The sequence below is a fragment of the Melospiza melodia genome, chromosome 5 (genome assembly GCF_035770615.1).
Source record: "Melospiza melodia melodia isolate bMelMel2 chromosome 5, bMelMel2.pri, whole genome shotgun sequence".
Lineage (NCBI taxonomy): Eukaryota > Metazoa > Chordata > Aves > Passeriformes > Passerellidae > Melospiza > Melospiza melodia.
This window is the reverse complement of record NC_086198.1, coordinates 35336307-35352813: the sequence shown is the minus strand read 5'-3', so window position 1 is coordinate 35352813 and position 16507 is coordinate 35336307. Positions and strand designations below refer to the sequence as shown.

Here is a 16507-nt window from a genome sequence, read left to right as displayed (position 1 = left end):
CTTTTTGCATACAGAGCAAACTGACTGACTTAGAAACGCTGGCTTTGCTGATAGCAACTCTGAGCCATGATCTGGATCACAGGGGAGTGAACAACTCTTACATACAAAGGTAAGTGGGTCTGAGAGAAGTTAAATAAAAACAAGTGAGTGAACAAACACTAGCACAGAGCTAAATTAGGTACACCCTGACTGCTTTGATGCTGTGGAGCTGTGCAAAGGAGCAGGTTTTCACAAAGCAGAAAGCGTAAGAAGAGGCAGAACCATTCCCAACTTCTTTAAAGTAGATGCACCGCCTCTGTTGCTGACTATGATGGCAGATTAAGTGAACTCTTTGCTGTGCAGGGACAACGTTTTCCTGCTCCCAAAGTCCCCTCCCTGATTTCCCATCAAGTGACAGCAAAAGGCTGCAGCTTCCAAATGACAGTGTGTAGGAAACGTGCAGCTTTTCAGATCACTCCCTGCCCTACTCAGCTGCTCACTTCTTGTCCAGGCCCACACAGCACTGAGGTCTGCACCCCTCTGGTACAGAGGGGTCTCCCCATTGTTTTGAATTCAGATTGTTTTACTCTTGGTTTAGCCATGTTTTTCCAGAATTCTAAGTTGTTTAGAATAAGTGACATAGTTAAAATCATATTAAAAATGTATGGTTCTTTTGCATTGATTGTGGGTTATCTGTACTCTTTAACTTTGATCCAATCTGGAATTACAGAAAGGCCTTTACAATACAAAAAGGCAAAATATATTTAAAACACTGAAAAAATATTTTTACTAAACAAAATATTTTGGCTTAAAGTTATCAGAATGAAATATCAGAACAAGACTAAAATTTTCCCCATATTTTCAGTTTTAACTAAAGCTACTTAAAATTTATTAGTAGTTTGAAATCTGCCCAATCAAGTGAATTTGGTAACACTTCAAATAACATATGAGTCTTCAACTGATTTCAAGTGTGGCTTAAGGTGATTCCTGTGATATGGCAGTGTGTCCTGGGAAAGAGATGGGCAAAAGATACCCAGAAATGTGCATCATCTTCTGGCAGAGCTGGAGAATGGTCTTGAAGTGACCTGTGAAGAAGTGGTCTGCCATTCTCGCTATGTGTAAAGTAAGATCGTAAGGGAGGAAAAACTTGTTTAGGTACAGAATACTGAAAGGCAGAAAAAAAGTAAGCTGAAGCAGAACTCTTGCATTTCAGATGTATGTGTTTGGAGTAACACTGACTGATATGTAAAGGAAAAAAAACCAAACTCCACAACATTAGAATAGTGATCTTTTTCTAGCTTGGTAATAGAGGATTCCAGCAGTAACTGTAGCCTCACAGCGATTGGAACTAGTTAGCTATTTTTTGCTTTATTTATTTAAAAATAAATTTCCTGGAAGACATCTGGAGATGCGTCATCTCCTCTCAAAAATGTCCTGGGAAAGTGTCATAGACAGCAAAATCTAACGTTTACACATGCTGTAAAGCTGAGATGGCTATAGCTTAATAATTCCTTTCTCAACAGAAAGTTCCATGATTTTTTTTTTAAACCTAAATACAAAAGTTATTTCTAGGAACAGATCCCTTTTGTTTTTTCCTTTGAAGCAGGGAGGGTGGATATTCAGTGTATGATTTTTTTCTTAAGCAGCAGTTTCAAAAATTGAAATGGTCCTGGCAGTAGAAGTTACAGAAGGGAAACTGCTTGAAAGCCTTTTGGTATTTATGCAAGGGGGTTATTTTCTTTTTGCTCCAATCTCACATGCAAAAGCTGCATAACCAAATCCCTATGCTCAGAAAGCTACGGTGTCCTTTGGCCTGGAGTGGGGGTTTGACTGAAGTGCCTCTACAGAAGTCAGAGCTGAATTTATTTCCAGCCCCAGTTAGGGTCTGCGAGTACTAAGCAAGCTCTAGCTTGGAGCAATACTTGGGAAGATAACCTAAGAGATTTCTCACATATTTCTCTCTCCAGTGAGGATGAACTCTGGGACACAGAATATGCATCCCACTTCATTCAATGGGAATTTCACCCAGCATGTGTTGGCACCATCCTGTGGTTTGTTTCCTTAAAGAAACACAAGAGTACATTTGCTCTACGCCCCTTTTGTGGTGGTCTCAGAGGAGGTGCTGGGCAGCCAGCCCATATTCCTCAGGGGCTTGCATCCTTTAATCTTCCTTTCTGGGTTTTTGTTTGTCTTTCCATCTTTCTCTCCGCATTTTTGTGCTTCTTAAATCCCCAGAGTCTTCTCTTATGACTTTTATTTGAGCCTCTGTGCACTCACTCACACGGGGGCCCAATCCTGCAGCCATTAAGTCTTGTGAATGGTCTTTAACCATACAGAAAATCTCATGGAATTATATGCTAAAAGAGCTACTGACATGATTAAACATTTGTAAATCAGATTATAGTTGGAGTAATAGATCCAGGACCATCAGCAAAATAGACTTCCAAAAAATCCAGATTTAGTTGAAGAGACTACATGAGCAATGTGGGACCAGGGGTTGAAAATTAAGACAGAGCAGCAAAAACCAAGAACTGTATTATGCAACAAGGAACAGGGAGAAATTGGAAATCCTCAAGAGAGGAGTCTCTCTATTTTGACTAAAGCTGCTCAAATTCTACTCAAATGCTACTCAGTTTAGAAAATAGAATTTGCTATTTAAGATGCTTTTAAGTTTTGCACTAAGGTATTTTTAAGTTCTGTACCTACACAGTTTGGTTTCCCGCTGGATTTTTTTCACTGCCTGTAGAACAGTCAACATCACTGTTGGCCTCCAAGCAGTTTCCCTTTTGGATTTTACCCTGGGTAAAGGGTAGGTAACAATGTTGCAGTAGTTTGGTCATGATAAGAGTGGTGATGAAACACCAGTATAGTTACTAACACAAGGAAATTACTTGATCAACATTTTGGGCCCAGCACCATATTGCACTGAGGTCTGCAGGAATTTTTCCATTGGTATCGGTGGGTTTCCTATTAGGTTTGCATATTACTTACAAGCTCAGCAGCTGAGCTAACTAAATATGACAGGTGGGTTAAGAACATTTGGTTTAAGAATATTTAAGAACATGTTGCAGAAACCAAAACTGTCTCCTAAACTGTGCTTGTGAATGAACTCTTCGTGTTGCCTTTGCTTTCTCTAGAGGAACTTTCACTCCTTATGTAACTTTTTATTACATTGTCACTCCTCGCATGCAGCTGGTCTCTACAGGTAGAGAAGGCAGAATACCAGAGCTGCAAGTGCTCTGACAAAGGAACAGCATTATCTTTTTATCCATATTCCTACAAGGTGAATGTTAAAAGGGAAGTTATATCTGGATTACTAGTATGTTTGTCTAATTTGACTTCTCCATCTCTTTCCTCCTCAGAAGCGAACATCCACTGGCTCAGCTATATTGCCACTCAATCATGGAGCATCATCATTTTGATCAATGCCTTATGATCCTGAATAGTCCAGTGAGTGCCACATTGCTGTGTATGCTGAAGGAAACTATTTTACTTTCTATTTTTAGCTTCTGGATAGAATCCCACCCTTATATGTTCTAAAGTGCTCTTTATTCCTTTTTGGGTAAAGAAAGCAAATGCAGCAACAGGGAAATCACAGTTCTGTTGCTGAGTGCTACCAAAGCCTTCCAAGTGCTGCCTGATAAGGGAAGCCTTGCTAACTCCTTCTGAGTACCTGCTTCCTTGCACCAAAGGAAACAAAAGGCTTTGTACCATTTTCAGGACCTCTTATGAACCATCAAACAAACCCCAGTCCTCCTCGTTTCAAAAACATTCCAGCCTACACATACACAAAGCAGCCCTGATGAGACCAAACCAAACACTGCTTGTGTTGACATTCCAAAGTGAAGCCAAACCTAAGTTTAGTAAAAATGCAAATAAAACTACATTCTTCTTGTTTGATGCTATTAACTAATACTCAGGACCAGTTATTTAGCATTCACAATCCTTCCAAAGGACTGCTCCTTTTGTGTCACAGGTTGTGGTACTTCTGGCATCCTTTGTAGTATAGCGATCCTTTCCTATTCAGGTAGGCAAATATGGAAAAACAATTGAGGTGAGTTCCATTTCACCTGCTCCGTACTGCTTTGGTTTAGTAGGGGGCTGCTGAGTTCATACTTTTACTTAATAACTTATTTATGCTGCTTCATAAAAGGAAAATATTTTCATTTACTAGAGGTGTATGGGCAGGTATGGGAATAATTCCTCTGCTTCAGGGAGGGGAACGATGAGGAAAGAGAAGCTGTGATACAGCCAGTGACAAATTTAATTTTAATGAATAAAATGGACTTAAAGGCTTTGATGTTGCTCTGCTTGCAGTTTCATTTTGTAATAGTCAGTGATGATGAGTGATGATGTTGCTGCTGTGCGGCTTTCTGCCATTACTTGGGAAGACTGGAAGTTTTATTTTTAAACTACGCAATCTGCAAGAGGAGGGAGGGTAAAAGAATGACCTCAGATATCAGCAAGTAACTCATAATGATTTGGTGACTTAGAGATACTTAAGCAAACTGGTGTGCTGTTGCCCTTTTTACTGATAGCACTGGTTTTGGGGTTTTTTTGTAAAGGGAAATCAGATTCTCAGCAGCCTTTCCATTGAAGAATACAAGGCTACACTGAAAATGATAAAACAAGCCATTCTTGCCACAGACCTGGCACTCTACATCAAGTAAGTCAGAAGAAACTTTGGCTGAATAATCACTGCTGGATATTAGCATCATGTCAGTGTCCTGCAAAATCTTTTGTTTTAACTTCTTTTTAAGGAGGAGAGGAGAATTTTTTGAACTTCTAAGGAAGAAGCAGTTTAATATGGAAGATCCCTCACAAAAGGAGCTGTTTCTGTAAGTAAAAGCAGAATAATCATGAAATCAGTTAATATTACTGGGTAGCCAATTTCCCATGCCATGTTGCTGTGAACTTGATTAAACCTAGCAGATCTTTTTGCCCTGGACCTGTACAACCTGGCATTGTCACACAGATCACTGAACTCCCTGGGTCTGAAGTACTAAGTGGGTAACCTGTATAAGAAACTTTGTTAAATAGCATGTGGCGTTACATCTATAACTTTGCTCTAATTTTGCTTGTTTTTCTGACTTGATGTTCCTTGGAATTCTATATTCTATTTTACCAGTCACTTGACTTGGTGGCTACATACATTTCACAGAGAGTAATTTATGCCTTTCTTTCTCTTTGTTCTGCAGAGCAATGCTGATGACTGCTTGTGACTTATCAGCCATAACCAAACCATGGCCAGTTCAGCAACGGGTATGTGTTTAATTTTTAAGGTTTCCTAAATGCAAACTGCATTAAAGTTTGTTTCCTCCACCCAGTCCTTACTGCAAAGGCAGTGGTGGAATCCTGAACTGGAGTCTCATGATGTGTGTAGGGGCTAATATGCTATATCCTAAGGAGAGATAGGAACTACTCGTTTGTAGGTAGCAAACAAACTTTTACACCTCTCAATGAGTGAAATCTCTTACAGATTGCTGAGCTTGTGGCTACTGAGTTCTTTGATCAAGGAGATAAAGAGCGGAAGGAACTCAACATAGAACCCACAGTAAGTGGCACCTCTTGCTCAATGTGTTTTGGAAACAGCACTTAAAATTTCTCCCACTGACCACACTGCAGGACTAGCTCCTTCCCTGGCCTCCTAGAAGCCAGTTTTGTTCTGTAGTTCCAAAACACCAATAGTGTGTCGTTATTTCTGAACCAGAAGAACAGACAGGATTATTTCCTTTAAGTCAGTATTGCTAACTGGCTAGGAAATGCATTCCTAAATTGGTACCTATATGTAACTATCCAAACCCAGTAAGTTTGCCTGGATATTTGGGCTCTGTCAACCCAAAGCCAGTCTCCTGAGGGAAGTCATGCAGTCCAATTCCCTTCCTTCTAACACCTGTAATGACACCCCACTGTGCTGAGCTTGCTGCGCTCTTTAAGGTGCTGCTTTTTAATTCCAGACTCTCTTTGGTTTTGGCTGGGTTTTATATTGAATGCATTTAAACACAGAACTTGTTCTCTTATTATCTGCAGGATCTAATGAACAGAGAGAAGAAAAACAAAATTCCCAGCATGCAGGTTGGATTCATAGATGCTGTTTGTTTGCAGCTGTATGAGGTATGGTGCCTAAGGAAGAACAGGAAATATCTGAAACCAGAGCTGCTCACTGGTAGACACAGATTTACCATTAGAATAAAAATCAAATTAAAAACTAGCCCCTTCGTTAGAAAATATTTTTTATATTAACATGGTTCATTATTCTGTTGAAGAAATTATTATTTTAGTATTTATAATTTGTCTGATTAATATGTTTTGTCACAATTTTTTTAAACCTAGTTAAAATGCTGTGCTCTCTGCAATTGATGTTATGTCCTTGGGTTATATTCTGGATTATCAGGGAAAGTCACAAAACTAATGGTTTGACCTCTAGGGAAAGAATGGTATCCAGGTAGTGCATTGATAGAAAGTGTTTACAAGTTTTTAAGAATTCAGAATTTGTTATACAAAATGTGATATGCTATGTATAGGAAATTGACCCAATTTTACCAATTTTAACACTTCCCAACCCATTCATTTCTTTCTCTCTCATCACACACCAAAGCATTGCTTGAGATAATCCACTGAAATGCTTTTTTGTCCTGGTCACAAACTGTATGAGAAGCTGCTTGGTCAAATACAGTGTGAAAAACAATATAATGATTTCTGGGTTTTTTTTAACCCAGTACAACATTGGAGCAAAGGTCTGTTTATTTGACCTGTACCGAGCATTTTAGAGAAACCAAGGTGAGAAAAAGAAAGGAGATGAACAGAAAACCGAATACTTAAGAACCTTCCAGTGCAAGGAACAGGATGATTACTTGAATTTTTCCCTCTGACACAATTAGCTTTTCTGAAAAGAACACACATTCACCAGTTCAAAGGAAACAGGGATAGAGAAAGGGATCTACTAGCTGCTGTCCCTGAAAATCAAGTGCTTCTGTGCTGTAGAAACTGTCAGGAAAAAAAGGCAGCCTTTGCTTTGTAGCCTCAGAAAACTGTCTCCAGTAGGAGGTAGGCCATTGAAACAAGACTGAGTGTCTCTGCAAAGATACAGATTGGACAAACAGAAAACTTTAACAGAACGCCTGAGGAGACTTGAATGCCCACAGTTCTAGAGCCTGAACATCTATATTTCTTCCTATTAGAGTGGAGCTTTGCCTTTCTATTTATGAAAAGATCAGAAAATTGGAATCATTTACTCTAAAATGTGCACTGCTGCTTATATCTACAGTTACCAAGTGATCCTAATCCAAACTCTACCCAGCTCTTGTGTTAACTAACCAGTGCATTTAATGATCTACAAGTCTTCCTCTAAGTTCAGAAATCTGAAAAAAATATGAGATGTGTTTCATTCGCCATTTTTAAATTAAAAATTGAATACAATTTGTTTTCCATGTTTTCAATGCATTTCAGGCCCTAACACATGTGTCAGAGGCCTGCTCCCCTTTGCTGGATGGCTGCAGAAAAAACAGGCAGAAATGGCAAGCCTTGGCTGAGCAGCAAGAGAACCTGATTAACGGAGAAAGCAACCAAGGCAAACGGAACTGATGTGCTGATTTCACCACCATAAGCTCAAGTTCACGTAGGAGACACAGTAATAAGAGAGTACTGCATTTTGCTAAACACTGTATGAATTTGGCTTATGTTTTGCCACTGCTGTATTATTTTTTCCACATTTCAAGATATAGCATGACTGTGTAGATCCCAAGATTATCTGAAGACAATATGTTTCTCTTCTTACGTCTGACTGAGATGGAAGATGACCTGCAGGGGTGGTTTTTGCTACCCCAGCCCACAAGAAGGTACTGGTGCAGGCACTGACTGTGCCCGAGAGCCTGTTGCTTTACAGATGTACATAGTTGTTTAGTGATCATGTTGTGGCCAGTATCTGAAAGACTACTGCATTTTGCACCTTTTCTCTCCCTCCTCCCATCTTGCTGTGTTAAGTTATAAAAATATTGAGCAGTCTTGCCTGCTCTATTTCCAGAGGTTCAGAGGAAAGACTGGGACTCACTCTGGGGAGCCTATTCAAAACAAACTATTGCTAACCTCTCTCAGACAGCAGAACTGGGCTCTGAGGTGAAAAACCCCCAAATCCGTGCACCCAGTAGAGTTTGGTTTTTTCCAAATTAGGTGGATGTCTTAGCAAATGTGTTATTGCAGCTGAAGAAATGTCTAAGACCCCTGTGAATGACTAGGCAGCCAGAGTCTCAGGTGTGGTAGAGGTGTCCGAGCTCTCCATGCCCAATGGAAACTGCTTGAAGACAGATGAAATATCCCAACATAACTGACAGGCTGCCATGGAAAGCTGCAAGAAGCACGCAGAGAAATGGAAACAAAGCAGGATTGGTTTTGTACGCTGGTTTTAACTTCATTTGGGAGTTGATTTTAACATCATCTAACCAACAGACTGGATCACAGGCAGAAGAGAATGACTGCAAGAGGTGAAAAGCTGAATCAGAAGGATGCAGGAAGGGCACACTCCTGGTGACCACCAATGACTGATTCTTCAGGCCAGTGTTACTATGAAATGGCTATGACCACTTTGAAGAAAGTTTTATGTTAACATCTCTTAAAAATCATTTTAACATTGGTTTAAAATGATTAATCATAGTGTCTTGAAGAAACAGGAAAATAATAATACCAAAAGCAAAAATGGCCAAGAGTGCTATTTGCCATTTGTATGTGAGGCATTAATGTTCTGCAAAGTAAGAAATCAATTAACTTGCACTAGTAAAAAATAAAATTGGTGCATTATTTAAGTGAAGATAAGTAATAAAAATGGTTTTGAATTGGAAACAATTATAGAAAATATACACATTGGACAAATCCCAAAAGAGGAATACAAGGAGAGTACTATTATTTAGATGGACAGGATAAGGAGATACATGCCAGTAGTCTAAAATGCATTAGCAGCACACATAACTTTGGCTGCACAGAGACACACAAAATGTTCCATTTTTTTAATCTGTAATCATTATTTTTTAGTTAAAATCATCATTTGGCAAAAGCAGCACATTTGGCACTGGACTTTTAAGTGTGGGAATTTAGTTCTATCACAATATTCCAGGAAATTCTAGTTAGAAACTGCAATAAATTCTTCTTCCCAGGAGATTGTCAACCCAAGTCGTAAGATCTGGTCAAAAAGGGAAAACTCACCCTTTCAATTTCTTCATTTAGACAAACAATGCCAGAAGCTAAGAAAAGATGAAGCAAATGTTTCAAAATGTTTGATGATACTAAGTTAGAGTTGATATTTTTTTAATATAGAACAAGGTATTCTGACAGTCAGCAGTATTTCTGACACACTAAATTATTTGTCACTGATTAAGTCCTATCTCAGACTTGTCTAGTGAGGACCAATAATAAATGATTGCAGCTGTGAATTTGAAAACATTTTAGTACAGAAGTATTTCTCCTTATTCTGTCTCAACAAATTAAAAAAAAAAGGATGGACTGCAACACTCACTCAGAATTCTGCTGTTTTGCAGTACTCTGTATATGTACTTCTTTGCATACACAGTATGCAGGTGACAGCAGCCTGACCCTGCCAACACACACCCCCCCAAAAAGGTTTTAGGTACTTCTGGATAAATAGAAAACTTTGCTTCAGGATTTGCATAGCCCTTGTATAGTCTTTTTCTTGAGTGCTTGAGATACTGAAATATAATTATTATACTGATGAGATACATATTTAATATAAATAGGAATAAAATATATGTATATAAAGGTGTATTCTTACTATTGGTTTGGACTAGTAACTCATGGTGACAACACAGCAGATAACTATGATGATATCACAGTGTAGTGATGTAACTTTGACATGAATATTCCAGTATTTCTTTGCTATATTTTGTGTTCAGCAAAGCTTTATTATAACTAAATTTACAAATGCTATGAAGGAGTGCTGGATTCATACCTTTGACTTGAAAAGAAGGGCATGATGTTACATTTTTTTAAAGGTTCACTTAAAATGAACAGTTATACAGTATGTGCATATATTTAATTATATATCTGTACACATTTATCCCATAGAATCTTTTCCACCATAAATGTTGGAACACACATATAAATACAGTTCTTAGTAAATAAACATTTAAATATCATAACACACCTGTATCTGCATATATTTAAACAAAACCAAAGCCTTTAAACTACTGGTTTAAGTACCTTAAAAGCATAGAGTGCTGTATTTCATGAGATTCAAAGCCTTTACATAGTGTTTTACTCTGCCTGAAGGCAAAATCCAAGTGTGTCATGGCTTTGTGTGACTCAATTGCAGAAACCGCTCCCTCCTTTTATAATGTAGATAGGGGACAATATGGGAAAAAAATCCAAACCTAACCTGGCTCCAGCAGGTTTCCTGCTTCAAGTTCACTGTCTACAGAATTGAACCTTTTGAAAGCCAGCTGGTGGATTACAGCTATGCAGCTGTCATTTATTTCATCATGAGCTGTGTATCTCATTATTTCAGTCTGATCTCAAAGACATTATACTGTCTAGCTGTAACAATCAGAGTGGCTTACACAAGAAACCAGCTGAAATGGAGTTTATCCCTTTGACAGTTCAGCCTGAAACCATTGTCGCATTTGAGATTTCAATTTCTGGGTACAAGAATTTGTTCCACTAATTCTTATTACGTCTCTCAGTGAGGACAACTGAGTCAGTATCCTACTTGATCTCAGACACAAACATGATTTCTTTCAAACTCATTCCACAGCACAGTTTAATTCTTGAAGTACACTTTATTTCTGGATTTGTTCTGAAAAAAATTACTTGTGTTAACACACACAAAATTACTGATTAACCCTACCTCTTCTAATTCCAAGTAACTGAATTTTCCAAGGAATTAGCCACACATGCAATATTAGCTGAGGGCCTAGGTTTTCTATTCTATCATACAGTTAAAGAAAGTGAGGGGGGGAATAATGTAATGCTGACTTTGGAGATGGTGTGAATTTTTAATTAAGAAGCAGTTTATACTTAAGAGCAGATTACTCATATCTTCACTGTGCACATATACAAGTGAGCTACTGATAAAAGGAAACAATTAATTTCATTGATGATCAGCTGATTTCTCCTCAGAAGAAAGAACCAAAGCCTCTTTATATGCATCACCCTCTGACAATTGCATGCATCTTTTGATTTCCAACCCCACACATTTTACCTGGTAGTGGTATGAACTGACACATTCAGGGCACTTAACTAATTCATACATAAAGTTTGTCAAAATTAGCAGGTAATTGATTTTCCAGCTCATTATACAGAAAGATAATGAAGAATCAGGTCTAGGTCCTTAAAATTAGAGGAGTGATCCAGCTGCTGTCCCTTCCAGTCATGCATAAAAACATGGCAAAGACTTTTTATGGAAAATATTTGCCTTGCTTATAATAAATTCACATATTTTTAAAGGTTTTTATAAAGACCTCATATTTCAAGCAAATTAATATAGTAGCATTAATTCAGAGTCTTATCTCTGTGATGCTGCGGATTTTTTCTTCATGTTAAATTACATGCAGTTTACATTCCACAAGGTTTCAGCTTTATTTCCCAGTTCCCTGCTGTACTTTTTCAGGGGCTTGCACTAATTTAAAACATAAGCTTGAACGGCAGAATGAGTTTGGGCAGAGTATGGTAAATAATGAGGGCTGAGTTTTTTTGGTTTGGACTTTGCTAAGAAGAAGAAGAAGAAACACCACAGACTCTGTGCTGGTAATGAGTGACACTTGCTAAATGCAGCAAATTGTGACAGCAGGATATTTCATCTTGGTCATTGCGAGGTGAATGCCATGTTTCTTCTCCACATAAGGAAGGTTGTTTGCATACAGAAACTCAAATCTGAGTACCAGTGCTAGTAAATGTGTATTTATGTGACAATGCTCTGTAATTGCTGGTTCCCACTAACTCCCACAGCACGAGCTTGGCATGCCAAGGCCTCACGCATGCTCAGATGCCCACCTGAAGTCAGTATTGTGATTCCCATTTACCTCAGGGGAGCTGGGTTGTGCTGTATAGAAAGTGAAAGAATGGGTCAAATCCATCTTTTCTTACCTGTGAAGAGGGACCAAACCCTTATCCTTGGTGACAGCTGCCTCACTTGCTCTTTGCTGGTTCAGCTATTGCCACCGATGCCCAAGGTACCTTACAGATGTAACTGAAGTTAGAATTTGAGTCCTCTTTGTGTTCACATGGCAGACACCTGCATGTGTCTCTTAAAGAATGTAGTTTGAAATGCACTGTAAATAGTTTTAACATACATTCCTATTATAGTTTAATAAAACCCTTAATCACAGTCACTAGTCACTGAGTTTGTCCATTTGTATTCTTCTATCTTTTAAAAATACCTGAACAAATATATAGTTTCTGGGCACAGTATTTTTGTACTAGGTTAAGGGATTTCTCTGTATATTATGTTTGCCTTTAAACACTATTAAAGTCTTCTGAATGTCATGTGTTCTCTCTTGCTTCTGTCCATTGACTTAGAACAAAGCTAGTTACATTGCTTAAGAGAATCATTAGCCCTACTTACCGTACAGCTGCTAGAGAACATAAGGGTCAGCTAATTTTCTGTGGTCAGACTGCTGCTTATAACTTATTTCTTCATTCTTCTCTTTGTACTGTTTTCATGCTTTCTAAAATAAAAAGGATTATGTCAAATTTTACTGTTTGTTATATTACTGAGGTGTAATTTTTAATGCCTGATTCAAATCATTGCTTCTGTAAATTTGTATTTCATAGCAACTTTTCTAGGTCCTAGAAATCCTGAAGAGAAAAATATCCGTTAATATCAAGATACTTCTGAGTACTACTGAGAACAGCCAGCAGTAAAGCAGTTCTTGTTTCAAAACCACAAAAAAAAAAAAATCATTCAGTGCCACTGACCACTAGAGAGCACTGGAGCTGCACCTCCTGAGAGCTGTCAGAAACCCGTTCATTTCTGATAGAAAGCAGAGCCAGCAAATACAGGAGTTACACAGAGTGATCCCTGATCCTCTGCCCCCACAGATCAGTTCCTGGGGGATAACAATTGCAAGAGAGATAGAAATAGTCAGCCCAGTGACTCCAACCAAACTGTGGAAAAAGTTTTTTTTCTACAACCAAAGCCTCATCTTGCACAAACTGCTGATCCTAGAAGTAATTCTGGACCAGTGGGCTTCTTGGCATTTTCTCTTCTTTGCCTATTAGGTCCTTCACAGCAACACTTCTGGCTCGACTTTTTTTAGCTCTAGGCAAAACCAAGAACTATGTACACCCCTGACAAACAGCAGGCTCATTCAAGAAGTTATGAAGGGCCAGATTTAGCTCAGCACAAAACACAAGCACTGTTTGCTCGAACCAACTGCAGTTTATGAGTGAAACTGCACAAGTGCCCGTGCAGATCTGCAAACATCAGGTCACCATTTGCTGCTGTGACTACAACATTTCCACCCCCTCACAGCCCAGTCTGCTGCTGCTCAGCCTTCCTGGCCTGCTGGAGGCTTGAACTCCCTGCTGAGAAGTGGCAATGTTTGCAGCAGGAGCAGTGGGATCCATTCCTTACCCAGCCCTGGAGCAAGGGCATTTTTATTGAAGAAGTGAACGAACATCACACAAAGTCTTTCCTTTCTTGCACAGATGTAATGCCTCAGTAACAAATGGAGAAGACAAAAGCTTTTTCCTCCAGCCACATTTTCAGCAGCAGGTGGTGACAGCTATTGCATTCCACAATCCCGTGAAACCTCCCCTTTAAGACTTGTAGGAAAAGTCTCACATGAGTGAGTTTGTTCCCACAGTAAGCTTTAGGGACAGACTTATGGAATCTGACAGTCACTGTGCTTTAGAACAGCACCATTTCTTAGCACACACAGAACTTCAGAACCACTTCATTTGAAAAATACCCCAGGTCACTGGCATAATACCCCAGTTCATAATGGCTGAAAAATCCACAGTTTACACAGGCTTCTCTTGTGCACCACCATCAAATTCTGGGAGTAAAATCCATGGTTCAGTCATACCAATGGTTTACATGTGATACATTTGCATAGAAGCATTCAGGACACTTTTATTGTAGTAGTTAATGAAGTCACTGGCAATTTATTTTATGATATATAGAGCTTCTTAATGAAAGGAAAGTTCATTTTACAGATAAGTAGAGGGATTAATTTGGTCAAGGTCACATGGAAAGTCCATTTCTGAGCTGGAAAGAGCACCAGAACCTGGGTGTCTGTTCTGCTTTTACATAAGACACATGATGCCCAAACTAAGAAAGGACTTTTAATCTGAAACCATCTTTTCCTTTTGCAAATACAAGTATTTAAATATCTTAGCCATACAGGGTGCTCCCTTGCTAGAGAGCAAGATATATAACACTGCACTTCAGAAGAACTCTGAAGCTCACTATTTTACAGATTAAATTAGATTCGATATATCCACAAAAAACTTTTGTGGGGTTGAGAGCTATATTATAACCAAGAGAAAAAGTTCACAGTTAATAAAAAAGTTATGTTGAAATGAGCTAAAAGTGCAGTTCAGATTTTGGAGAAACTGAAATGACTGATGCAGACTTTCAATACTGTACATTCTGAACTCACTGGACTATAACTTGACCCCACTCTATGATCACATTTCATATTCTATAAAAAAGAAATTGGGTAATACAGGAATATTCAGATATAAATTTAAATACCCTTAGAAAAGCCAGACAAAAAGCCCCACAGGACAACTGGCATATCAGTCTCTGTGTGGCAAGTGTCAAATGGCACTAATACTCAGAGATTCATTTCACCTTTTCTGGAAAAGCACACTCACTTTTATTAGTAGGTGTTCACTGTCGCCCTTTTTCACTGAAACAAGGCCAGATTCCATTATTCTATGTAATCCTAGGATTCATTTTAGCATACAGAAACTGACAAAGTAAATACCAGGGTTGTTACTCCTTTAATCCTGAATTTTGCTTCCAGATTTTTTCAGCCTGGATCTTATTAACTCCTGCACTTCAGTTCTCTCCAATTAAAAACTCTCAAAAATGCAGCACTTTATGGATCAGAGCCATTACACAGGAATTAGAAAGCAGTGGATACAGACAGTTAAGAGCAAGCTTTAAAACCCACAGCCCACTACTAACTAATCACACAGATGGATCTATACTCACTGGAAATTTCTAGGCAATCCTCAAATGCTCAATTCTCGTGCTGAACAGATTTCACATTAGCAGCATCCAGGAGATTCTCCTTGAACCAAAATAAAAGCAGAAATTCGGCAAACAGGCAGCTGGAGCAGGACAACATCCAGCTCAAGCAGGATCTAATCCTGCTGCAATGCAACACTCAACTGCAATATGTACTTTGAAATTATTTATCCAAGACAAGGCATTAGTTAGGCTCCATCAACCTCCTGGTTGCTTGGCCACCCACTGTTAGGCTTAAATTGGCTTTACTGGCATAGAATTGACTATTTACCACATCGATATGGAATTGAGCATTGTGGTTCAAATGCTTAGTGAAACTTCCCAGCAAGGGATCCATCTTTGCAAGACATAATAAAGACTCATTCAATAGAAAACACTCATAAATCCTGCACAATCTGCATGGTTTTATCAGGGATTAGTCTCCTGTTATAGAAATCAATATTTCCATGAGTGTATCATGTTTATGCTGGCACCAAGCCTTAACCAACCCAACAGTTCTACTGGCCTGGCTAATTTTAGTCAGAACAACTTGAATACAAGCCACAAAACAATAAACAGGGGAGATGAACACAACCCACTGCAAAAGATTTTTTATCACCCTGATCTTTGGAACTGCACTGCCATCACACTACACCTTGCTACAATGATCACAGATTGGCACGATGAGGTTGGCATCACCATATAAGTTAATCATTTCTTGCCATCCACCTCATCTAAAGATCAAACTTCAAAGTCAGTACGTTTGTCCATTTGCAGTGTTCTGAAGCTGGCATGTTGGAGAAAGCCACAAAGCCAAGAACACACCCTCAGCTTTTAAAACTGTCATGGGAACAGCAATACTAGACAACAAGATTTCAATGCACCATCAAAGAAAATGCTAGAGTTCTGCAAACCACACAAGGAAGAGAGAGACAAAAGAAAGAATAAGGTTGTGGAATGTCCCAACTAAGAAAATCTACAAAACCAATTTTAATTGTGATTTTAGAAGGAAAACCAGCTACTATAGGAGGACAAAAGAACACTAAATGACGTGTAGATTATATGATTCTAATACATGTGAAAAACCAAAGTCATATTTTGCCATATTGAGCAACTCACATTATTTTAGACCTTGATTTTCTACTAAATACAGCAAAAGCTGCACTACAAGCACTGCCAGAAGGAACCTTTCTGCAAAGACTGTAAGGAGAGTTACCAGTTTTGTTATGTAACACCTTGGATGAACTGTAACTCAGCCCTGGGTGTTTAGGTGCATACACTGCACAGTTCAGGTAAGACAGCCAGTGATAACAACAAAGGTCAAGATACACACCAGTGCAATAAAAA

At 38.7% G+C, this 16507-nt stretch overlaps 1 protein-coding gene and 1 long non-coding RNA gene across 8 annotated transcripts in view; one reads left to right on the top strand and one right to left on the bottom strand.

The window, feature by feature from the left end:
* The window catches only part of PDE5A (phosphodiesterase 5A), a 105726-nt gene extending 93049 nt beyond the window's left edge, over positions 1–12677 (top strand). For all 7 annotated transcript variants that reach the window (XM_063157034.1, XM_063157033.1, XM_063157031.1 and 4 more), the window contains 8 exons: positions 15–109; positions 3342–3429; positions 4545–4645; positions 4740–4817; positions 5178–5241; positions 5459–5533; positions 6010–6093; positions 7429–12677. In XM_063157034.1, the coding sequence (XP_063013104.1) occupies positions 15–109; positions 3342–3429; positions 4545–4645; positions 4740–4817; positions 5178–5241; positions 5459–5533; positions 6010–6093; positions 7429–7563 (720 nt within the window). In that variant the 3' untranslated portion in view covers positions 7564–12677. The remainder of the gene's footprint in view (positions 1–14; positions 110–3341; positions 3430–4544; positions 4646–4739; positions 4818–5177; positions 5242–5458; positions 5534–6009; positions 6094–7428) is intronic.
* LOC134418568 (uncharacterized) overlaps positions 1–16507 on the bottom strand; it is a 56903-nt gene that overhangs the window by 36236 nt on the left and 4160 nt on the right. The window contains exon 2 of the long non-coding RNA XR_010027813.1: positions 12545–12647. This is a non-coding gene — a long non-coding RNA (uncharacterized LOC134418568). The remainder of the gene's footprint in view (positions 1–12544; positions 12648–16507) is intronic.